At 38.6% G+C, this 25,987-nt stretch overlaps 2 protein-coding genes and 1 pseudogene across 2 annotated transcripts; 1 reads left to right on the top strand and 2 right to left on the bottom strand.

Moving 5' to 3' along the window:
• Nucleotides 1-14,750: 14,750 nt before the first annotated feature.
• LOC132627511 (multifunctional methyltransferase subunit TRM112 homolog A-like) lies at nucleotides 14,751-15,555 on the top strand. Its single transcript, XM_060342894.1, has 2 exons — nucleotides 14,751-14,911; nucleotides 15,017-15,555. The coding sequence occupies exon 2, from the start codon at nucleotides 15,017-15,019 to the stop codon at nucleotides 15,383-15,385; it is 369 nt and encodes a 122-aa protein (XP_060198877.1). The 5' UTR covers nucleotides 14,751-14,911; the 3' UTR covers nucleotides 15,386-15,555.
• LOC132627510 (uncharacterized) lies at nucleotides 15,381-23,041 on the bottom strand. The gene is made up of 8 exons (XM_060342893.1): nucleotides 22,557-23,041; nucleotides 21,862-22,002; nucleotides 21,123-21,347; nucleotides 18,478-18,685; nucleotides 16,897-17,033; nucleotides 16,684-16,764; nucleotides 16,445-16,511; nucleotides 15,381-16,363 (listed from the first exon to the last, which is right to left on the bottom strand). The coding sequence occupies exons 1-8, from the start codon at nucleotides 22,874-22,876 to the stop codon at nucleotides 16,064-16,066; spliced, it is 1,479 nt and encodes a 492-aa protein (XP_060198876.1). The 5' UTR covers nucleotides 22,877-23,041; the 3' UTR covers nucleotides 15,381-16,063.
• A 1,428-nt stretch (nucleotides 23,042-24,469) lies between these two features.
• Nucleotides 24,470-25,653, bottom strand: LOC132622831 (probable mitochondrial adenine nucleotide transporter BTL3; annotated as a pseudogene).
• Between the last annotated feature and the right edge of the window lie 334 nt (nucleotides 25,654-25,987).

Genomic DNA, 25,987 nt, shown 5'->3' with positions numbered 1-25,987 from the left:
GCATTCTTCCCAGCCGGCACAGAGCACACCTCCGCAGTTCTCAGGCAGGAGATTTGATAGCCCAGGGTATTTAGGAGCAGGCCAGAGCTCCGGGGTTTCAGGTTCGCGGGTAGACAGGAGTTCCGGTCAGACGAGGCCACCCAGGCCTCAGTGTTCTTATTGTGGGAGATACCACCCTGGAGAGTGCTACAGGTGCTTGTTATTCTTGTGGCCGTCAGGGCCATACTGTGAGAGAGTGTCCGTATAAGGGTAATTTGGGAGGTGCAGCGCAGCCTACCGGATCAGTCGCTGGGTCATCGTCTCCTTCGATAGCCATGCGCCCTGCGGGGCAGGGTACGTCGACATCAGCAGGCCGCGGCAGAGGTAGTGGCGGGGCTCCCAGTTCAAGCGGTCCTTCGAACCGCATCTATGCCTTGACTAGTCGACAGGACCCGGAGGCGCTACCAAACGCGGATACAGGTATACTAATGTCTTTTTCGAAATATAAGTGTATTGACAGATCTAGCCTCTACTTTGTGATATATTTTCCCCAAAATGCTTACAAGACCCTATAAGATTAATTTAACATTCGAGGACGAATGTTCTAAAGGGGGGGAGGATGTTACATCCCGTATTTTTGAACGTCGGATTATTTGTAAGCTGAGGTGGGGCCCACACGTCAAGATTTTTTTTTGGGACATGTGACAAATTATATGAATCACATATGTGAAGTTAAACACAACTCAAGAAGGACCCTTGGGCCAAATCAAAGTGGAAGTCCTCCAAACGAATATTTTTAAGAAAACGTTTTCGGGTGACCTGACTTTGGGGGGCAAAAACGGTATTCTATGTTTGGAATTTGGAAAAATACCAAGAAGTAAAAGTTGTAGATAATTGAATTATCTTTCCAACCATAGGTCGTGGGTTCCCAGGTGACGTCGGTACAAGGAGATATGGACGTTTTAAGGTCGAAAGGTCAGTGGGCTAGGCCCAACTCGTGACCAACCGGGTTGGCCCAAAAAGAAAAAAGATAAAAGGGGAGAAAATTTAGGCCCAAAAGAGGGGTGGCCGGCCATATGGCCCAAGCCCATGGTAATTCATTAATCCATGTATTAAATGAGACATTAGACCACAATTCTTTCATTTTCAAGAATCTTCAAGAACAAAATTGAGAGAAAAAGAAGAGCAAAAACTTGAAGGACCACACGGCCAAGTCCTTGGAAAATTAGGTCCTCAAAATCTTCCTCCAAAAATTATTAGCTTGTGGTTTTCCTACTCAATTAAGGGTCCTTTACAACTTGGTGTAGTTGTTTTGGAAGAAGGAGCACTTATTTCTTCAAGTTGACAACTTGTTCAAGTGAAGAAATTTGTAGAAAAAGGTAAGAATCAATTCCTTTTTCTTATGTTATGAAGGTTTGTTTATGTTGTAGTATGTAGAAATGAGTGGAAATTATGGAAATATGGAAGTTTGCAAAGTGGGTATGTATGTGTGTAGAAGGATGAACCAATTTTATTTGTTATGATAATTGTGTTGTTGAAGCCTTGTAATGGAAATGGAAGGAAATGGTTCAAGTTGGTATGGAAAATTGTTGAAAATGGTTATAGGAAATTATGTGATTTTAATGTAGTTTTTATGAAATTATGGAAGTTGAATGAAAATTGGATGAAATTGGAAAGAAGCCATGTTGGCCGTGTGGTATATGTTGTTGAGATAATGTTGGATTTATTTTGTTTAACATGTTAGTTGTGTTATTGTGATCTTCACAATGCAAAGGAAGATTATATGAGTGAAGTTGACATGAAAATGGAATGTAGAGAATTATGACACATTAATGTGATTTTATGATATTAAGATAATGAAGTTGTTAAAATGTATATTGTTGTTGGAGATGAATTAGTAAGTAGAAAATGTGTTGGAATGGTTTTGTTGCATATATAAGAATTTTGGATTGAATATGGAAGTTGATGGAATTGTTGAATATTGAATATATAGCTTGGAATACTTTTGGTTTATGTTTGAATGGTCTTATATTAGTATGTGAATATGAAAATATTGATATCGGGTTGTAAGTGCAAAGTTGGATTTGGAATTGTCGCATTATTTGGAAAATAAGACTATTTACGCTAGAATGCGTTCCTAGACGATTATTGATGTTGTATATATTGTTGTTGGTATGGTTGTTGTTGTTTTAGCCGAGTTTTAACCTCGGGGATGATATATATATAGGGGAGATGCTGCTCAAATTCTTATAGACAAGAATTGGTTAAGGTTGAAATTTTAAGTCTTATGAATAGTAAATTGGTAAATGTGACCATTTGTAGGTTTTGGACGAAACGGGATTTGAGTTTTGGCAAGCGTAAAGGGCAAGAAAGGTATGTAAAGCTATCCCGATTCTTCTCTTGGCATGTCCTAGATGTACTAGGCTTGGATTTACGCCTCGGGGAATATTCTGTCCATCGGAATCCGCGTTTGAAATCGTCGCTTTTTCATTCAATAGAATTGAATTCCTTAAGTATGCTTTGATGAAAAATTATGAAATTTTTTCCAAATTGCTTACGAAGTTATGGAATGTCCTAGAACCTTTGTAGGTGACCCCATAAGCTTAAAAATACGTAATTTGAGCCCACCGCTTCATTGGTTCCGAGGTGGGCCCACTATTTCCAATTTTACCCTTTATGTGTCTATGACTTGTCTTCGAGCGTTTTCGTTAGAGATACTCTAACTACTCCTTTATCTACTAAATAAAAATTATTTTAAATATTTCATTAAGTCTTATAAATTGTTTTGAATCTTGAAAACGATCTCGGATAGATTATGCCTCCGTAACCCGTTATGACATCTAAATTTACTTACTATGTTTCCGTCCGATTTCATTGATTTGATTTGACATTCGATATGCCTCATTGAGTCTCTGGAAATATATATATGGTATTTTTAGTGCATTTAGTTTCTCACTACTCCGTTCGTGGATGCCTCAATGTTTCCCCCACTGAGCCCGGGCCAGGATATGTTGTCAAGCGTGATCCTTTGCATTGTTCGCCGTGCCTCGATGTGAGGGGGCAGGTATACGCGTACATGGGTTTGTGGAGTATGTTGTGCCATGTACGCTTGTTCTGATATGATTTGCTATGGCCATCTGATATGACATATTATGTTACGGGGTTATGCCCCTGTTCTGATTCTTCTGTGTTGTGGCACCAGCGTCGGGAGGGTGGCCACGTTCTGTCTGCCGAGTCCCTTGGCAGGGGCCGGATTTGATGTGACATATGTTTCTGTACACACTCTGCATGTTTTGAAAATATATATCTGATACTTTGGGTTTTCTATTTACTTTTTGTACGTTCTGTACCAGTTATGATTTTGTTTATGTAATTCAGGCTTTGCATATTCAGTACATATTTCGTACTGACCCCCTTTCTTCGGGGGCTGCGTTTTCATGCCGCGCAGGTACCGACGACAGGTTTGCTGATCCATCCGCTTAGGATCTTATTCTCCTATTTTGGAGCGCTCTCTTATCCAGAGCCCATCTTTTGGTATAGTCTGTCACTACTGTATATATATATTCTCGTTCATGGGTACGGCGGGGCCCTGTCCCGTCATATGATTCTGTCGGTCTGTTTAGAGGTCTGTGGACATGTTTGTGGGTTGGGGTCTTTCTGTACAGTTGCGTGTATATGTTGTGTTTGGGCGATCTCATTCGCCGCGGCGGCCGGTCCGCATATGTTTAAATGTTGCTTCGTTGGCCCGGTGTGGTCTTTTGTTGGTATTTTCTGTGCGCAGGGTTATTTTGGATAGCCTGTAAAACAAAGGAAACTCTGCCGAAATTTTTCTGGAAATTATCTAACTTTGAAATATAGCCTTGTCGGCTTCCGCTATATACTTGAATGCGTTTGATAAAATTTGAGATAGCATTTGATAGATGTGTTCGGGTGCTCAGATCGGGCACTAGTCACGGCCTATGGGGGTTGGGTCGTGACAAAAGTGGTATCAGAGCGGTTTGGTTCTCGGAATGTCTACAGACCGTGTCTAGTAGAGTCTTGTTTATCGGTGTGTTGTGCACCACATCTATAAACAGGAAGCTACAGGACATTTAGGGTGTTTCTTTTTTTTCGAAATCTTAGATCGTGCGATAGAGCTGTGCTATTAGGATGATTCTGTCCTGATCCGTTGTTGTTTTTCTTTCAGTGATGCCTCCGAAAAAGGCGACGGCTGCCCAGAAGAAAAAGGGCATGGTAGGAGAGACCAGCCGGGCTCAGAAGGGTACTCGGACCCTTGCTCAGATGATGCGTGATATTGCGTCCCGGCCAGCAGACTCTGCTACGTCTTCATCATCAGAGGAGTCTGGGGCAGCTCCACCAGTAGCTCCAGAGGTTCCAGTACCTGAGCCTCCAGCTCCACAGCCAGGGGCTGAGGATCGGGCTATGAGAGATGCGGTCCAGTTGTTGACCAGACTGGTAGCAGGGCAGGTTCATAGGCACGGACTTGGGGATGGTCGTGCAGACAGACGTGACAGTTCGAGAGCTCGTGAGTTCCTGACCTGTAATCCTCCAGAGTTCTTCGGGACAAAGCCCGAGGAGGATCCTGAGGAGTTTATCAGGAAGATGCGGCGCACTTTGCATTTGATTAATGCTTCCACGACAGAGTCAGTCACGTTAGCTTCGTACCGGTTGTATGATATAGCGGCTAATTGGTACGAGTCATGGGAGTTATCCAGAGGTGACGGCGCTCACCCAGCAGTTTGGGATGATTTTTCTCAGGCCTTTCTTAGCCATTTTCTGCCTCCGGAGTTACGGCGGGCCAGGGCTGACAGATTCTTATTGCTGAGACAGAGGGGCTGCAGTGTTCGAGAGTACAGTATGGAGTTCGACTCATTGGCCCGATATGCACCTGCTGTGGTAGCTACTATGGCTGACAGGATGCACAGGTATATTATGGGGCTGGACCGTTATTTTGTCGACAGTTGCTTGGTATTGGCCGCTCAGCCCGATATGGATATTGCCCGGATTCAGGCGCACGCTCAGGGCATGGAGGACCGGCACAGGGGTCATCAGCCCGATAGGAGTCAGGATCGGAGACAGCCCAAGAGGGCCAGATCATCTGGGTATTTTGAGGAATTTCGGAGTGGGCAGCCTCAGCAGCAGCAGCAGTCTAGCAGGCATTCTTCCCAGCCGGCACAGAGCACACCTCCGCAGTTCTCAGGCAGGAGATTTGATAGCCCAGGGTATTTAGGAGCAGGCCAGAGCTCCGGGGTTTCAGGTTCGCGGGTAGACAGGAGTTCCGGTCAGACGAGGCCACCCAGGCCTCAGTGTTCTTATTGTGGGAGATACCACCCTGGAGAGTGCTACAGGTGCTTGTTATTCTTGTGGCCGTCAGGGCCATACTGTGAGAGAGTGTCCGTATAAGGGTAATTTGGGAGGTGCAGCGCAGCCTACCGGATCAGTCGCTGGGTCATCGTCTCCTTCGATAGCCATGCGCCCTGCGGGGCAGGGTACGTCGACATCAGCAGGCCGCGGCAGAGGTAGTGGCGGGGCTCCCAGTTCAAGCGGTCCTTCGAACCGCATCTATGCCTTGACTAGTCGACAGGACCCGGAGGCGCTACCAAACGCGGATACAGGTATACTAATGTCTTTTTCGAAATATAAGTGTATTGACAGATCTAGCCTCTACTTTGTGATATATTTTCCCCAAAATGCTTACAAGACCCTATAAGATTAATTTAACATTCGAGGACGAATGTTCTAAAGGGGGGGAGGATGTTACATCCCGTATTTTTGAACGTCGGATTATTTGTAAGCTGAGGTGGGGCCCACACGTCAAGATTTTTTTTTGGGACATGTGACAAATTATATGAATCACATATGTGAAGTTAAACACAACTCAAGAAGGACCCTTGGGCCAAATCAAAGTGGAAGTCCTCCAAACGAATATTTTTAAGAAAACGTTTTCGGGTGACCTGACTTTGGGGGGCAAAAACGGTATTCTATGTTTGGAATTTGGAAAAATACCAAGAAGTAAAAGTTGTAGATAATTGAATTATCTTTCCAACCATAGGTCGTGGGTTCCCAGGTGACGTCGGTACAAGGAGATATGGACGTTTTAAGGTCGAAAGGTCAGTGGGCTAGGCCCAACTCGTGACCAACCGGGTTGGCCCAAAAAGAAAAAAGATAAAAGGGGAGAAAATTTAGGCCCAAAAGAGGGGTGGCCGGCCATATGGCCCAAGCCCATGGTAATTCATTAATCCATGTATTAAATGAGACATTAGACCACAATTCTTTCATTTTCAAGAATCTTCAAGAACAAAATTGAGAGAAAAAGAAGAGCAAAAACTTGAAGGACCACACGGCCAAGTCCTTGGAAAATTAGGTCCTCAAAATCTTCCTCCAAAAATTATTAGCTTGTGGTTTTCCTACTCAATTAAGGGTCCTTTACAACTTGGTGTAGTTGTTTTGGAAGAAGGAGCACTTATTTCTTCAAGTTGACAACTTGTTCAAGTGAAGAAATTTGTAGAAAAAGGTAAGAATCAATTCCTTTTTCTTATGTTATGAAGGTTTGTTTATGTTGTAGTATGTAGAAATGAGTGGAAATTATGGAAATATGGAAGTTTGCAAAGTGGGTATGTATGTGTGTAGAAGGATGAACCAATTTTATTTGTTATGATAATTGTGTTGTTGAAGCCTTGTAATGGAAATGGAAGGAAATGGTTCAAGTTGGTATGGAAAATTGTTGAAAATGGTTATAGGAAATTATGTGATTTTAATGTAGTTTTTATGAAATTATGGAAGTTGAATGAAAATTGGATGAAATTGGAAAGAAGCCATGTTGGCCGTGTGGTATATGTTGTTGAGATAATGTTGGATTTATTTTGTTTAACATGTTAGTTGTGTTATTGTGATCTTCACAATGCAAAGGAAGATTATATGAGTGAAGTTGACATGAAAATGGAATGTAGAGAATTATGACACATTAATGTGATTTTATGATATTAAGATAATGAAGTTGTTAAAATGTATATTGTTGTTGGAGATGAATTAGTAAGTAGAAAATGTGTTGGAATGGTTTTGTTGCATATATAAGAATTTTGGATTGAATATGGAAGTTGATGGAATTGTTGAATATTGAATATATAGCTTGGAATACTTTTGGTTTATGTTTGAATGGTCTTATATTAGTATGTGAATATGAAAATATTGATATCGGGTTGTAAGTGCAAAGTTGGATTTGGAATTGTCGCATTATTTGGAAAATAAGACTATTTACGCTAGAATGCGTTCCTAGACGATTATTGATGTTGTATATATTGTTGTTGGTATGGTTGTTGTTGTTTTAGCCGAGTTTTAACCTCGGGGATGATATATATATAGGGGAGATGCTGCTCAAATTCTTATAGACAAGAATTGGTTAAGGTTGAAATTTTAAGTCTTATGAATAGTAAATTGGTAAATGTGACCATTTGTAGGTTTTGGACGAAACGGGATTTGAGTTTTGGCAAGCGTAAAGGGCAAGAAAGGTATGTAAAGCTATCCCGATTCTTCTCTTGGCATGTCCTAGATGTACTAGGCTTGGATTTACGCCTCGGGGAATATTCTGTCCATCGGAATCCGCGTTTGAAATCGTCGCTTTTTCATTCAATAGAATTGAATTCCTTAAGTATGCTTTGATGAAAAATTATGAAATTTTTTCCAAATTGCTTACGAAGTTATGGAATGTCCTAGAACCTTTGTAGGTGACCCCATAAGCTTAAAAATACGTAATTTGAGCCCACCGCTTCATTGGTTCCGAGGTGGGCCCACTATTTCCAATTTTACCCTTTATGTGTCTATGACTTGTCTTCGAGCGTTTTCGTTAGAGATACTCTAACTACTCCTTTATCTACTAAATAAAAATTATTTTAAATATTTCATTAAGTCTTATAAATTGTTTTGAATCTTGAAAACGATCTCGGATAGATTATGCCTCCGTAACCCGTTATGACATCTAAATTTACTTACTATGTTTCCGTCCGATTTCATTGATTTGATTTGACATTCGATATGCCTCATTGAGTCTCTGGAAATATATATATATGGTATTTTTAGTGCATTTAGTTTCTCACTACTCCGTTCGTGGATGCCTCAATGTTTCCCCCACTGAGCCCGGGCCAGGATATGTTGTCAAGCGTGATCCTTTGCATTGTTCGCCGTGCCTCGATGTGAGGGGGCAGGTATACGCGTACATGGGTTTGTGGAATATGTTGTGCCATGTACGCTTGTTCTGATATGATTTGCTATGGCCATCTGATATGACATATTATGTTACGGGGTTATGCCCCTGTTCTGATTCTTCTGTGTTGTGGCACCAGCGTCGGGAGGGTGGCCACGTTCTGTCTGCCGAGTCCCTTGGCAGGGGCCGGATTTGATGTGACATATGTTTCTGTACACACTCTGCATGTTTTGAAAATATATATCTGATACTTTGGGTTTTCTATTTACTTTTTGTACGTTCTGTACCAGTTATGATTTTGTTTATGTAATTCAGGCTTTGCATATTCAATACATATTTCGTACTGACCCCCTTTCTTCGGGGGCTGCGTTTTCATGCCGCGCAGGTACCGACGACAGGTTTGCTGATCCATCCGCTTAGGATCTTATTCTCCTATTTTGGAGCGCTCTCTTATCCAGAGCCCATCTTTTGGTATAGTCTGTCACTACTGTATATATATATTCTCGTTCATGGGTACGGCGGGGCCCTGTCCCGTCATATGATTCTGTCGGTCTGTTTAGAGGTCTGTGGACATGTTTGTGGGTTGGGGTCTTTCTGTACAGTTGCGTGTATATGTTGTGTTTGGGCGATCTCATTCGCCGCGGCGGCCGGTCCGCATATGTTTAAATGTTGCTTCGTTGGCCCGGTGTGGTCTTTTGTTGGTATTTTCTGTGCGCAGGGTTATTTTGGATAGCCTGTAAAACAAAGGAAACTCTGCCGAAATTTTTCTGGAAATTATCTAACTTTGAAATATAGCCTTGTCGGCTTCCGCTATATACTTGAATGCGTTTGATAAAATTTGAGATAGCATTTGATAGATGTGTTCGGGTGCTCAGATCGGGCACTAGTCACGGCCTATGGGGGTTGGGTCGTGACATACAGGACGACGCATCTGCTCAGTAAGATTTGCTCGTATCAGCCTATTGGTGAGCCCTATCTCATTCGGGGTTTTTGTTACACCTCGTAGTCGTGTACGTGAAATATATTGGGCGTTAGTTGGTTAAGTCTAGACGTGGCGCATTCATCTTATGGTTACGAGGGTTTGAGTTCATATAATAATCTATGGAAGACTCGGGGACCAAGCAAATCAAGGAAATTAAGTTTGTCGAAAAATTTGAAACAGGATTTTGAGTCAACTTTGGAGGGGCACATCTCCATGTATATTAGGAGTTTTAAGGTGTTTCAAAATTCTAAAATGAAGTTCGTCGAGTCTAGTTTCTAATGCAATAAACCACTCGTCAATAGGACATCGGAGTAGAGAATTATAGACGTTACAAACTGAGCTGATAAAGCAGAAACATAACTGCTACAGTACTGTAGCTACAGTGCTGCCGCCTCAGCCCTTATAAAAAGGGTTAAAACCTCATTTTTTTCATCCAAAATTCTCCAAAAAGTTCCAGAAAATTCAGCACCAAAATGGTTCCTAAATATTACATAGAAGTGAGGATCTTGAGCAAAATTCGAGCTACGGAATACTAATCGAAGACCGGACAACTTATAGTCGCGATTATCATATCATTCTGTGTTGGAGTTAGCTTGGGGACAAGTGATTATTGGAGATCTTTCTATTTTAGTAAAAATGAGGTATGAATCGTTGAATCTCTCCCCTTATCAACCTTGATTAAGGAGTAGTTATAAGAATCAAAGTTGTAGTTTGTTGTATTGATGTTGTTGGCTTATGGATGAAGTTTGAAGAGAAATTTGTATGAAAAATATATATATAATTGTCTTGTGGAATGTTGAGGATGTTTTTGTTAATGTTGTTGGTATTGTTTGGAAGTTGTTTTAGCATTTGGAGGAAGTCGACGATATAGGGGAGGTGCTGCCCAAATTTTCGCAACCCAAATTAGTCTTCCATAATCATCACTTATAAAGGTGACAGATATATATATGAGGAAAGTGTGATTAATGATATATTTCTTGATATATAGGCTCGGGCGAAGGGCAAGCCTCGATATAAGGAATTCTTTAAGTAGTGGATCGACGGATAAGGTATGTAAGGTGTTCGTTTCCCTCTTTCTTTGGCACGAATCCAATTAGTACATAAACACGAGCGTTCCATAACAAATTCCACTTCATTCTTATGCTTGTATTTTCAATCTTAAAGTCTTGTTGTTTGATTGGTTTTAAGACATTATTTCACTCATCGTCATCATTCCTTTGGACTCGATATGAATTCCATAAACTATTCGGGGGTTAACGACCTTATGTCACCCCGAAAGGCCAAGAATCAGATCTTTGATTTCTCATTCAAAACCAGCCTCAGAACATTGCTGCGGAAGGAAAACAGAGTTCTGCGCAGAAAGCTTCAGGACATTGCGCTTTCCTTCCGCATCGCGGAAGGAAAGCGGAAGCCCTCAGAACCTTGTACTTTCCTTCCGCATCGCAGAAGGAAAGCGGAACTCTGCGCAGTTCTTTTTTTTTTTTCAGTCCAGCCCAATAATGGTATATACATATATATAAATGTACTGCACTATTTTACTACACCGTGTTGCGCTATAGTCGGCCGGGCATGGCGCGAAGATGCGCACACCACTGCAGTGGGCATGTTAGGTTATCGCCCCGGACGCGGGAGGCCCGGACGCGAGCTAATGATGATAACACCGAGCCTTAATGGCCGGGCATGATTTTACATATATAATACCGAGCCTTACGGTCGGGCATGGATACTATCTGTTACATATATACATACATATATGCATACAAATGATTTTATCATGCATTGTACATTTGTGCTATTTTCAGATGTTCGATTCTCTCTTTTGCCTATATTGATGTCACCTTTGATCTTAATTATATTATTACCATCCTGCCTTACATACTCAGTACTTTTATCCGTATTGATGTCCCATTGCCCGGGACGCTGCATTTCGTGCTGCAGGTACTGACAGATTTATTGAGAAGCAACCGCAGTAGGATTTTTCCAGCATCAGCGGTGTTAGCAAGTACCACTACTCCGGGCTTGCTATCTTTTGGTATTTTACTGTTAGTGTAATAGATGTTCATATGTATACTCTTAGAGGCTCATGGACGTTGTGGGATATGTAAATACTATGTATGGCCTTGTCGGCCTTGTTTTGACTTTTCTTGATATTCTGTTGATAGCCTTGTCGGCTTTACGATACACTTTACGTTATAGCGACCTTGCCGGTCCGCATATGTGCATATATGCTGAATTGTCGAATATATCTATGTTGGCTCCTTTCCGCGAGCAAATATTCTTTGAGTTATGATATGTGATGTCCGAGTAACGGTTAAGTCAGGTGTCTTCGGCCTCCGGGTCGGAACCTGTCACACTCCTCATCGGGGTGTGACAGTTTTAGTCAGTTATCTTTATTTTATCAGTTATGCATTTAAAGGTATGCTGAGGCCTTGTCCTAGAAAGTACGTCTTCCAGTTAAGACTCATGATTAGAGGTTTCATAGACTAGCCAGTTTAGTTATGTCAGACATGCAAGTTGTTTAGCCATCTTTGGCTCAATTCATGGTATTTTCGCGTTCATGTTTTTAAACGAGTATTATATTAATGATTATGACTTCATGTGTTTTCTTAAAGCCATTATGTTTCATGTTATATTCCGCTCATGTATGCCTCATGATGATTCAGCAAGCCATGTGGTTCGCTCTGTCACATGCAGTAAGGCACCGAGTGTCGTGTTTCGCTCAGGCCATGGTTCGAGGTGTGACAACTCCCTACAAGTTGCATTGGCTTTGCGCTTACATGACGCATCTGACTCATTGAAAGACAGAGAAAATTCTCTCCAATCATTGACTACCTCCTTCATGAAACTTCAGAAGAAGAACTTCCAACTAGAGGCAGCTAATTCGCAAATCCGAGATCAACTCACCAGCGTGGAAGTTTCCCGTGACCGTTTCAAGATTTGGTTCCAAAGTTTACGCCTTCACCGCAACTTATCTATTTTGGAAGCGAAACGAAAAACTTTCGAGGAAGCTTCTTCTCCTGGTTTCAATCCTCCAACCTCTCTTATCGAAGTGAAAAAAGATATAAAGGCCACTGAAATAGCCTTAGTTAATTTTGGCAAACTCGAAGTCATCGAGCCAAAGGATAAGTCCGCCGAGATGTCCGAGGCCGCATAACCTTCGGATTTTGCTTCTTCTTTTTTCCTTTTATTTTCTAGACCATTCGTTTGGTCATGTTTTGTACAGTTATTATAACCGAGATTATTGCTCATCTTTTAATACACTTAAGTCAATCGAATTGGTCTTATAAAGCTTCTTCTTTTCTTTGCATTTATCCATTTTATCAGTTTCCTTTGAACCGACTAGGATTGTTTTTATGCACGAGTTTTTTCGGAGTTAATTAACCGAAGTAATTGTATCGACAACTTCTCTTAGAAGTTTCACTTCTTTCAAAATAGTAAATTCATCTTCCGAAATAGGCGGGAAAGTAAAACGACTCCACTTCTCCATGTTCTGACACACGTCTCGTCACGCTGTCACTCTGGACACGTGTCAATTGTTAACTGGCGAACTGAAGCGGTTTCATGACCTGAACCGTCACCGCAATGATGACATTGTTGGTAAGAATGTAGAAGAAGAAGGGGAAGAGAGGGGTAAATGGGTTGGGGTGGTGAGGTGGCAAGCCATGTGGTGTCCACCTCACCGAGTTGTCAGTGCCACGTCATATCTCATGTACACCATGGATAATTTTAACAGACGAGGGGTATATTTGGACCCAAAGTATAACAGAGGATATATTTGGACCCAAAGTATAACGAAAATGGCATATATGGACCCAAAGTATAACGAGGGGTATATTTAACCCTTTTGTGATAGTACAGGGGTATATTTCACCATTTTCCGTAAAAAATATAGCAAAACTGGCAGCTGATCACACTCGTACTATGCTATGAGCTAATTGGTTATTTTCAGCAATGTTTAAATTAGAAGTTTATGTCATATTAAACCTCCTTGATGTTAACACTTCAATTTTTAATTTAGTATAGACACCTAATTCAGGTAAGTATTTATTAGAAGTGGATTGTTACAAACGCAAACCTCCAAGGGGACACATGCAATTCATATTATTATTGTTTATATGAAAAAGGGCTAAAATTACCCCTGAACTTTGAAAAATAGTTCATTCATACCCTTCGTTATACTTTAGGGCCAATTATACCCTTACAGTTATACTATGGGATCAATTATACCCTTATGTCTAACTGTTGCCACGTGGCATCATCCTAGCCCTTCAAAATTATTGTACCCTCAAATAATTTTTTACTCACTAAAATAACTCAATCCGACCCGATTTTTTTTCCCAGCAAAAATAATACGGAATTATTTTTATTTTATTTTGCTGGAAAAATTATCCGTATTATTTTTGCTGGAAAAAAAAATTCGGGTCGAGTTGAGTTATTTTAGTGGGTAAAAAATTATTTGAGGGTAAAATAATTTTGAAGGGCTGGGATGATGCCACGTGGCAGCAGTTAAACATAAGGGTATAATTGACCACATAGTATAACTATAAGGGTATAATTGGCCCTAAAGTATAACGAAGGGTATGGATGAACTATTTTTCAAAGTTCGGGGTAATTTTGGCCCTTTTCCGTTGTTTATATGATGCGTTTTCACGCAAAAACTATTTTGTAATATTTGATTATTACTGTTTTTTGTTCGAAGAAATTATCTTCTTGAAAACCAAAAAAGACAACTTATTCGTAGTCAGAATATTTATATAATTATCTTAACTCATACTCCGTATGACTTGTTTGCACCACATATTTAAACATTATTATCGATTTTTAAACATCAAATGTGTCATCAAAATATTTCAACTTTGATGGCACTGTTATTAAATTATTATAAATATATTTAAAATATTCTCGCTTGCTGGCTTAACACTAAATAAGTGAGTAAATCACTTTCTTACAATATGGTTTTTGGAAATATTGCCACACTACTCCCCTTACAAGGAGACAAGTGTATACTAACCATGTTTAGAACACCTATTTAAAGGATGGTAGAAATATTTAAAGTTTTCAAATTTTAATCACTTCAGAATCAATTTCATATATGTGAGTCTGATATTGACATCACATATCTTAAATTCATGACTTTAGGCTTCAGGTCTGGAGTAATTCAAGCATGTGTTATGAAGTTAGGTTTTGGCGAAGTCTAACTTTAGATTACCAAAGGTTCGAAAAACAGACTGTCTTTAGGTTGAAGTTAGACTCTTCTATTTCATGAAGAAGTAAAAGAAGATAACTGAAAGCAAAATTCCTTATAAATTATGCTATATATACTAACTGGAATTCAATAACATGAAATCAAAATTCCTTTTAATTTATGCAAAGCTAATTGTGAAACATATCAAACAATTTTAATATATAAACTCTATAATTATTTGCCTGAAGTTGCAAAGAAAGGAAGAAACGGCCATGCAGATTTAAAGTTTGCCAAAACTCACTAAAATTTAAATAATTTTACAATATTGACTATATTTCAAAACAGTGCCATCAGAAGTGGCTATCTGGTACCGTTCTTACCTTACACCAGGCAGATGACTAGGCCCAACCTTGACCCCGGCCCAAACCCTAGACTTCCTTCCTTTCTTTTTGTCATGCCACGAAATACGCCTCATAGTACAACTAATTACAGCAGCCAGCAACTCGAAAAGTAGGAGAGACAACTGAGAATACAATTTCACCTGCAAATTCCTTCCAACTTCCAAGTAATTATAATCTCTTTTATGCAGAGTATTTTTTTAATTTTTGAAGTGTTTGAAATATCTTCTTTTTTTCACCAATATACTTTGTTTTATTTAATTCATCTGCAGATGAGGCTGTTAACTCACAATATGTTATCATCAAACATCAAGGGAGTCGTAAATGGATTCCCGTTAAAGATCGAGGTTGTGAAAGTGGTGGAGAAAGAGGTTGATTTTAATATCGACTTTCTCAAGAACATGTTCCATAAGGTTGAATGGAAGGCACTGGCAGAAGCTTCTAGAACCATGGGTTACACTGAGCTGCCTGAAAATGTTGATGCAGCTATGCTGGACTCTGATGATTTTCTACATAGGTTTCATCATGCTCTTCTTGAACTTCATCTTGAAGAAGGTGCTTTGGTTTGTCCTGAGACTGGCAGGAAATTTCCTGTCCAAAAGGGGATTCCTAATATGCTCCTTCATGAAGATGAGGTTTGATTAGTTTTTTTTTTTTTTTTTTTTTTTTTGTGGTTTGTGTTTTGCTTTGGTAATTGTTTAAGGGGTTCGTTTGAAACGACTTATGGTTCAACAATTTGATTGTAATGTGATTGTTGGGAGACATTGTTGATATTATTATGGAGTCATCATCAGAATTCCTTAGTTCACTATATCTGATTTGTAATCTTTTAGTGGTTTCTTTTTTCATTATCGTGTCTTAATAAAAGAGGTCTAGTTTAAAAATGGTAACAATTCAAGATTGAGCTCAATAATTTGCTGCAAACATTCCAGATTGCCTTACGTGTATGCTTAGTTTCGAAGGCCTTGACGAAATATGAACATTTCAAGAACGTTAACATTACAACATTGCTCAAATTCGTAGCATAGATAGGACAATCTAATGATCACACTGATTTAAGATAATTTCGTTCTGCGAGCCGCGACAATTGTGACAATTTAAATAAAACGGACCATCAGAGTAGATTTGCTCTATGACAAATGTGGTGTACCAAGTTCTAAAAAACAAATTGCGGCATTCATTTGTGTACAAACGTCTCTCACGATAAAGAATGGTATATTAACTTAGGGGAAAAGAATAATGCCTCCTTTGCGCGACAGGAATCAATTCCTTATGTGGATGAGGTATGTCATAGATAACACGTAATAGCTGCGAGCTCTTCACCTTTTCTTGCGAGGAGTGGTTTCATAGGGGGGAAGAGGCACACCGAACACCCAATCAAGAACATTCAAGTACTTGGATTTAAATACATCCCTCTCCATAGCATAACAATGCATGATAATTGCAGTTGCGGTGCTAAAGATCACCACATCAGCTCTCTTTAATTTTTCAGACTGAGGCAAATAACCAACATCGGTCATGCATGTGACGAAACTCTCAAGTGCCCGAGCGAGGCAGTAGAGAGAGATCTCCATCCTTCTGCTCTTCTTCTCAATTGCCAGGGCCAGACCAGTAGGGAACTGCAAAAAGATTAAAATGTTACCTTTACAGAGGGAGAAGTAAACAACTGGTTAAGAAAATGTAACTAATGGGTCCTATACCGTTCCCAGTACAACCATGGGGATATTACATCTCTTGAACAGCCTGAAGAGAAGACATGTCCATAACCTAACAACGAAACAACACATTAAGCTCTGAGATAAATCAAACATTCGAAGCAAGAGGACCGAAACGTGGAGGGGGCTTAAACTCGTCAGCCAAAAGGCTTCAAAAAAACAAGGAAAAATATTCATAACAAAGACAATAACATGCAAATACAACAAATCAAATCATGTCTTACCAGGCAGATGAACAATATACGGAGAGAAATAGACTAGACCTTGCTGTACCCAGGAGACCCTTTGCCAAAATTGTGTTAGGTCTGCAAAAATTTCCACAAAATGCTGTAATAACTGGAGCTGAAGGAAGATGGTTGTTCAATTATAGAGCTCAGAAATAAAATGGGCTAAAAGCAATATGAACCTCCGTCATTGAAGAAACCAAAATTCAGTACCTTTTCAAGAGGTCTTGACGATGTACAATGAGTGCAGGAACTAAATAAACTGGAAGGTAAACAGGCAAAGCTCTCTTGTAGGCTTGAATTAGAAAAGAAATAAAATGTGCACCACATCCTTGATTCTCATGTACTATCTGCATGAACATCCAAAGGGAAAATAGACCTTGCAAATTAATAATATCAGCATGTCGATTAAACTCTTGCAATCTTTGATTACTACCTATCCAAAAAAAAATTCAAGAAAGAATAGTGTCAGGTAGAGCAAAAGTATAGTACAGGGCAATTGCATCATCCAATTACATCCGGGATGAAATATCAAGAGTCTACAGCCTTTTTTTAAAAAAAAAAAGAAAAGAGTTATAAAAGTGGCTACAGCACTGCAGGTATTTTTATTCATATGAAGCTAATCAGTAACTCATGCACCATAGTTGGAACTATAAAGCAATTAATGAAGAAAACTTATCCTGTATTTTTAGTTTAAGGAACTCTTGATCAGCAGAATTGATAGTCGACACATATCAGACCTCATACAGTTCTCCTCTTCATCTGGGCATTCACTACTATATTTAAATCATAACTGTCACTTTTGCTGGAATTCAACTTAAATGCATTTCGTATAGCCCCAAAATACCACATGAAAGAAAAATGGATGAGATATCACAATTGACAATTCCCAAACAGACTATAGGAGACAAAAGATAATGAACTACATATCTTCCAAACGCAGAATAAAATCCAGATTTTGCAATGAACTACATATCTTCCAAACGCAGAACAAAATCCAGATTTTGCATTTGTCTTCATTGGCTCTAAAAAGTAATTTGACTATCAAGCATGCTGGCACAGTGAAAAGGAAAGGATAATAACAAACAGCAAAAGAGAAAAATGAACATATGGTAAAAGTACATAAATCTACAAAGTGTTTCTTCTAAATCATAAAGTAGCGACTTCATAAACCTGCTAGAAATAGCAAATGTCGTCAGTCCTTCATAAACCTGCTAGAAATAGCAAATGTCGTCAGTCACGACCCACCCCCTCCCCCCCCCCCCCCCTTTTTTTTTTTTTTTTTTTTTTTTGGGTTGAAGGAAACCCGCAATCGCTACCCCTTGGGGGCGCACAAGGTAAACCCTGCTCCAATGTAATAGCCCACAAACCATACAAGGGAGGTAAAACACACTAAGCAAGCCCCATGCGACGAGCTCAATCGAGAAAGCATGCGGGGAGTTTCGAACTCGGCCACCCTTGCAGGTGTCAATCTACAGCCCCTTAATAAAATGATATGACTCAAGTCCCTTTGTTGTAACCTTAAAATTTTGATAATTTAAACCCTAACTTCAAAAGCACCAAAACAACCTCAAAAGCTTTAAGAATACAGAACCATAAAACAGAGTAGCCAAAACTACCTCCAGCCAAACCTCAAACTTCTAGCTCTGCACAGAAAATATTTTAACTCCTTTATCCCCCAGCGTTTTTAAAGTAGCTAAATTTACTTTACTAGGAGCACACCCAACTAAAATAGAAAGCAGCATTCATATTTGAACTATTTTTCCTGTCAAAGAACAAGAAACTCTAACATACCGAGCAGGGTACTTTCATTTGAGGATCCAGTTTGATGTCAACACCATTGGACTTGTAATGATTCTCTATTGCATCCAAATTCACTACAGACCTCCCACATGCCAGGTCTCTCACACCCTGCAGGATAACCTGAGCTTTGCCACCATGTTTGTTGAGAAAGGATTTGTAAGATGGATGCAGACTATCTTGCTTCAATATATAAGCGGACCTGTTAGAGAAAGCATTGCTCATAAGGGTATGCTTCTCAGAGTTGGATTTGCAAATTCAGATTTAGAATTCTGAATTTACTGCATTTTTTTTTCAAAAATAGATCGACATGGAAGAGACTTCTTATCTTTATTGTAAGATTTATGACAACAAGTGTTTGGACAACTACTTGTCAATAGAAGTTTTAGTTAGGGGGGGTGTTTGGTTCTTCACTGGTGCATACCACATACCGAACCGAAATTAGTTCGGCTCGGTTTATTCTAATTCGGTTCGGTTCTTCAGTATGCGCCTGATAAAATGGACTATTCTTCTGCTTGTAAAATGGGCTTTTTTTCAAAAAAAAAAAAAAAAAACTGTGGTGTCCGGGCCAGCTTGCGCGCACTCGACTAATTCCACAAGATACTTGCCACCTCCCACCAGCAACACCAGGTAACTCTGTCCACCAAAGCTAGAACAGATGGGGAGGAATCACCTAGTGCTTTGTCTCTACTGGGATTTGAACCTGAGACCCATGGTGCTCAACCCACTTCATTGACCACTAGGCCACACCCTGAGGTGCTAAAATGGGCTATTTTTTATTCAAAATAAGCTAATTTACTCAAATTAGCATCTTCACTTGCTAAAAACACTCGGATTAAATAGTACATAGGGCATGAATACCTAGAGAACTCATTAAATTGATAACTGAATTTTATCGCACAACTCAAAGTACTGGTGATGTCTAGGTACTCCTAGTCTCAAACAATGAACTGCTCGTGCATACTTGTTTCACTTTATAACTGGTGAATCCGTGAATGTATACTTTTCTCACTCTATTTGTCTCCCAGTACTTTGAGCTCACTTTAGGAGTCTCAAACAAATGAACACTCAAAGCGGTTTTGCAGTTAGCACTTAGCATTGATTACATATACCTGTATCTTTGTAGCAGCAGAAGCAAACAGCTATAATGAGGAGCAAACAGCGATACAACATTTGCGAAATTTCAGTTAACTGAAATACCGGAACAATAAAACCGAGAACCGAATCGAATCCTGAAGTTATAAAAATTCTAATTCTGAGACCGAACCGAAAAACTGAATTAATTCGGGTTTGATCCGGTTTTCAGTTTTTATGCCCACCCTAGTTTTAGGTAATTTCTGCAGGAAGTTGTAATCACAATTAATCCTATGGAGGCACAAATGTAGCTCTTTTTCATATAACATATCTACATTTTAGCACTTTCCTGTGTATACTGTTAAGTGTTAAAAACTGACTTGTTTGTGTATATATTGTATCCCTTACAACAACGTACCCAGTGTAATCCACAAAAGTGGTTTTTTTTTTTGTTTGGGGGGGGGGTATATAGAGTGTGCGCAGACCTTACCTCTACCTTGGGAGAGTAAAGAGGTTGTTTCCGGTAGACACTCGACACAAGGACAAGCAATTGGACAAAATACATCCCATGTCCGACATCATCACCAGGAGCCAAAGTTATATGGGCTGACAAAGCTAGCTTGAGGGGTCAAAATAACATAGGAATTCCACTTGGGCAAATGAAGCACGAAAGTCCAAACAGTTACTTTGGCTCATAGTTGACGTACGTTATCCTTGACCTATGGTGCTTGGGGATGACATACATGCAAAGACAGTATGCATGGCAGGCTTTGCCTTGTATAAAGCCTTGGCATGTAAGATACATGGATATGTATAAGGAAGCTAGAGCTTGGGAAATGCATTGTTGCTTCCTCAAAGGAAATACCATACACGTTAACTATCTCATGGAGCCACTGCAAATTGGTGCAGCTTTATGAAACAGGAACCTACTTATATTTGATAGAAGGGATTGGAGAAATAGATACTCAAGACAATCCATAGAATCATAATACGTACTGAAACTATAAAATACTTTCCCACGTTCTCTGTTTATTTGTCATTTCCATTAGAATAATCCCAAAGACAATAGGTCTAATATATAATAAAATATAAGGATGCATCCTAATAAGAACTCCAATTCATCCTCCAATTGTTCAAGGTTGCCTTTCACTCTGCACTAAAATGGGATAAAAAGTTTTTAGGCAATGACCATTTAGAGGGGAACTTTCATTCTGTTTGACTTGGAAAGTACTTATTAGCTAACTTCAATATGAAGCCAAATCAACATGATGCAGCTTAGAACTTAGCATGCTTAATCTCAATTTCTAAGCATTGCAAGTCACACCATGTTCAGAAGCAAGAAACATTTACTTGTTCATGACATTGCAGTTATCAACAATGCAGTGCTAACAACGCATAAAAATTGCAGCTTTACATTGTTAAGAAAGAAACCACATTGCATAGCAATAATGATGTTTTATATATAAAGCATAAGAAGATATGGCTTGTGATTAAAGAAAAGATCAATACTCAGGATGTGTTTATATGAAATTCGGTCCCCACAAAAGGCGAAAAATGATGCTTACAGGATCTGTGAAGAGGATAGACACATAAGGAAAATGTCTCCATGAGCCCAAGTTAAAGGCTTGCATATACGCCCAAACCGCTTACTTTTTATTCCACAACGCGATGCCAACACAGTCGCACGCATAAGAATGTAAATCGCCAAGCTCGTATGCTGTGTGTTACCAGTAAGAAGCATTGATGGCCCTGCAATTGCACCCGCTAACAATGCTCTCCACTTAGCTGTCCTGAATTTCAAATAGGTCTCGGCTTAATCTACTCTTAGGTTAATCATTGCAACAACTCTCGTAACAAATCAAATTTTTTTGATTTTTGCAGACATACATACAAACACACACTCATACAATATAATAATACATACATACGTACATAGATAACAAATTAAGTACTACTCCCTCCGTCCCAATTTAAGTGTCCTACTTTCCTTTTTGGTCTGTCCCAAAAAGAGTGCCAATTTCTATGTTTAAAAAGTTGATAATTCAAACACCATACATGGCAAGTTTAAAACCACAATATTCAAAGGACATTTTGATACGTTACACACATCCTTAATTTAGAACCACAAGATTGAAAAGTCTCTCTATATTTCTTAAACTGCGTGCCCAGTCAAAATAAAACACTTAAATTGGGATGAAGGGAGTACATATATATTTGCATGGGTACACAATGATAGTAATTAACAAACTGAAAACATCCGCATTTAACACACACACCCACACAAATGTGTATTTATCTATATACCTTCGATGACCTCCCCAAGCGGATACAATTTCATCAACTGATACAAATGTACCAGCGAAAGTGCCAAGGAATAGACCATATCTTAGAGTTTCTTTTAGTGCGAAACTTACATCTTCGCTGCTGGAGACCATTTGCGCCTTTCTAAGACATGAAAACAAACTCAAATGAGCTAAAACATAGCTGTGAAATTTACTCCCTCTGATCACTTTTACTTGTCACGTTTTGCTTCTCGAGAGTCAAATTACATAGACTTTGACCGACATTTTAAGATATATTTTTTTCATCATATTAATATGAGAAGAATTATAACTTATAATACTTTTCGTATAGTTTTCAAACATCTAAGTAGGCATTTGGCCATAGAAACCAAATATTTAATTGGAATTTTTGAAGTTGGAGTTGTGTTTGGCTATAATTTTTGCACGGAATATTTGATTATTTGAATGTATAGAAAGTGAAAAAAGTGAAAACAAGCCAAATAAACTTTAAGTTGTATTTGAAATTTTCATGGCCAAACGTTGAAGAAAAAAATAAAAGTGAATAATGCCAAACGGATATTTTAAAATATTAAATTAATCTAGTTCAATTTAGCTTCAAAGATTAGTCAAATTGACTCTTAAACAAGCGAAATGTGACAAAAGTAAAAGTGAACGGATTAGATCTAAATGCTTTGAGGATTCAAAAAACAACATTACTTGGCAGAGGACAAGGATTTTCTCCGTCGTAGGCGAGAGAGAAGAGCGAAGATAGCGAGGCCACCTTTAAGGCCAGCACCTATAGTGAATCCTTTAATTGAAGCACTATAAATTCTCCAAAGCTTATCATAGTCCTGAACAGGATAAGATTCCAGGCTAAGCAAAGAGCAAGATGATGATGAGGAAGGGAGAGTTGATCGCCTGCAATGCTGGCAGTTTTGATTTTGGTTTTGGATTTCATCTTCGGTGGAAGAGCACGTGCAGTGGCCGCCGGTGGAGGTGTCAGCTACGTCGCCGGACGGGTCACCGGGCGGCGGCATAGTGGCGGTGGAGTGGAAAGCGAATATTATGGAAGGAACTGTGTGATTATCGAAGGGCGAGTGCAAGTGTTACACCTATCATTTTAACAGTTGACGTCCTGAGGATGACGGTTTTTAAATTATTTAATATTATCTTTTGGGTTTTTTGGTCGTGTTTTTCATTACAACCGAATTTAAAGAAATTCCAATTACGATGGAGGGGGAATAATACTCTCTCAGTCATTTTCAAGCCAGAATGATAATTCGACTTATATCACTTCTAATTATTACTTTCTCCGGATAAAAAAAAATGTTTACTTAGACATTTATTCACCCTTTAAAAAAAATTTAACTTTTAGATAAAAATAGATAATTTGTTTAAACTACTGCTAATTAAATAGTTATTGAAATTTAATTATTTAATACTTAATAAAGACAATTTTAAAAGAATAAGTTTAATTGTTTCTTGATTTGGTAATTAGACACTCTTTTTGAATTAAAAAAAAAAAAGTGGACATTCTTTTATCCGAAAGAGTGTTAAGTTATGTAATGATTAAAATCAATCAAAACATATAGTATTAAAGATTGTGTAACCACTAAAAATTCATTAAAATTTTCAATCCAATAATTAATAATAAGAATAAAATAGATATGAAATGATAAATTATTTCCTGATTTTTCAAATTCAACAAGTGAAAATTGATATTTATCTATTTTTAATACATAAGACAAGTAAAAATGGTGAGAGTTAATTATTTCTGGTTATGGGTCTACTATGTATCGGTGTAAAAGCTCATGTTTAAATGCTGACTCAGTACTCAGCAGACCTATGTCCCTCGCGAAAGCTCATTAATTGCGCATCCTTAAAGGGGCAAAATTCTGTGTCCTTTTAACTTCTCACAAAATTCTAATGATGGAATTTTTACTTTTGCCATTGACTTGTTCTCTGTCACCTTTGAAACGTGAGGATGATTTTGTTTCCAATTCTGAAAGTTTTAAGGGAATTAGGTAAAACTTACTCTATTGCTAACGGAATGTGAATATGATGTTTTTTTGTACCAAAGAAGAATTTCATTTACGTACTTATAGACCGTTCATAATTTAACAACCAAATTGAAGTTGTTTCCCAAAAAGGAGCTTATCATTTTCTTACAAACATGGAAGGAAAGGAGGAGAAATTGCCCATTTTCCTGGTATAATAACAAGAGAAGTTTGTGGTGTATTAAACACCAAGTGTTTTTGCCTCAATTAGGATTTGAAACTTAAGAACCCGTGGTTCTCAAACCGACCATAGACCAACACCCTTGAGTGCCAAAAAAAATAAAGAGCGCAATATGCCAATATGCGTCCAAAACGTTGGTTCAACTTGAAAACTAGAGAATTCGATACACAATTAAATTGAGATAACACACCCGCTGTCCAATAACACAGTATCCTTATTTTCATTTTTCATTTTTTAAGATGTCAGTACTCATTTCGATCATTTTTTTAAGATGTCAGTACTCTATGTTATCTCCATTGCTTTTGTTCATATAGCTCCTTATCATTTGATAAATCTTTTCTTTTTCAATAGCACACCAGCCTGGGTTTGATAAACTTTTGGTCTTTCTTTTGGGACAGAGAAGAGTAAACTATAGAGTCTAGTCTATGAGCCTGAATCTAAGCTAAGAATTTCATCAAGTGTTAGAGAGAAATTTTAGCTTTCATGTCCAACAAACTAGATCCTACCTCTTTAACAAAAAGTGATGAATAACGCTGTATTACAATGCTGTTGTACCTCACTGCTTAGCAAAAGTATGTCCTTCATTCTACTTTGAGAACAATCTTCATGAACTCGTAGACGAAATAGCTTATGGAGGCTGAAGGTAACACCTGAAAATTCAGAACACGACAAGTGAGAATGCGAAGTCTTGATAGCAACAGAGCTTTGAAAAGAGGAAGCTGAATTCAATTTGTCATTTGTCAAGATATGGTTGAATTTGGAATATTATAATCACAGAATGCGAATCAACTGAAATGAAATATGATAATCTCTCTAGTTCTGAATGGAGTACTGCTTCTGCTATTTAAAGAAAATGTCAGCCATAGGACCTATCCCATAAAAGGAAGGGAAAAGATGAAGAAGAAGAAGATAAAAGGCCGAAATTAGAGAGGCCATAACCCAGAATCCTATTCTCTTAGTTTCCCTCTTGCTATCCATTTTCATGGATAGTTTCTTCATTCGGGAAAGGAGATGAGGCTTTACGCCTTAAGATTTAGTTAAGAGGCTTTACGCCTTAAGATTTAGTTAAACATAGCTGATTACTTGTTCAATTAACTATCTTGACCTAATGAAATATTGTGACTTCCACATGCGTATTGAGGAGTACAACAATGGGGAAGAACATCAGTATTCAGTTTCTGATAATGAAATGTGTCATTTCCCAATAGGTATTAGCTACAGAGGTACTGATACCTGTAGTAAACTTGGAATTAGGCCTGCATATAGAGCTGGAACACCTCCATGTTCAATGATCTTTGCACAAGTTGCCAAGGAACTCAGTTTAGATTCTCGTCCTTGTAATTGAAGTTGCCTCCCAAATGACCTCAAATGGATAGGTTGCGGCTTCAGCACAAGCACCAGCAATAGCACCATGAAGTAAGGTCCTCATAGGTCCCAACTCAAGCTGGTCAAAAGCATTGAGCTCTGCTCCCTGTTGCTTCATATACTGTATTCTTTTTCTGCCTTCAGGTGAATGCAAATAAGCTGATTTTAATATGTCGCATACACCATAGAAAACAGCCGCTGCTGGAGCCATACTCAAAATGATAATTTTACTTATATCACTTCTAATTATTACACTCTCCGGATTAAAAAAAAGTGTTCACTTCGATATTTACCCACTTCTTAAAAAAATACTAACTCCTAGATAAAAATAGATAATTTGTCTAAACTATTGCTAATTATATAGTTATTGGTTTTAATCATTTAATACTTAATAAAGACAAATTTGAAAGAATAAGGTTAATTGTTTTTTGATTTGGTAAGTGAACATTCTTTTTTAATAAAAAAAACACTCTTTTTATCCGCGAGAGCACTAAGTTATTAAATGATTAAAATCAATCAAAACATATACTGTTAGTTATTTAATG

The sequence above is a fragment of the Lycium barbarum genome, chromosome 2, assembly GCF_019175385.1.
Source record: "Lycium barbarum isolate Lr01 chromosome 2, ASM1917538v2, whole genome shotgun sequence".
Taxonomy (NCBI): Eukaryota; Viridiplantae; Streptophyta; class Magnoliopsida; order Solanales; family Solanaceae; genus Lycium; species Lycium barbarum.
The sequence above is the reverse complement of the archived record's forward strand: the minus strand, read 5'-3'. Positions and strand labels throughout refer to the sequence as shown.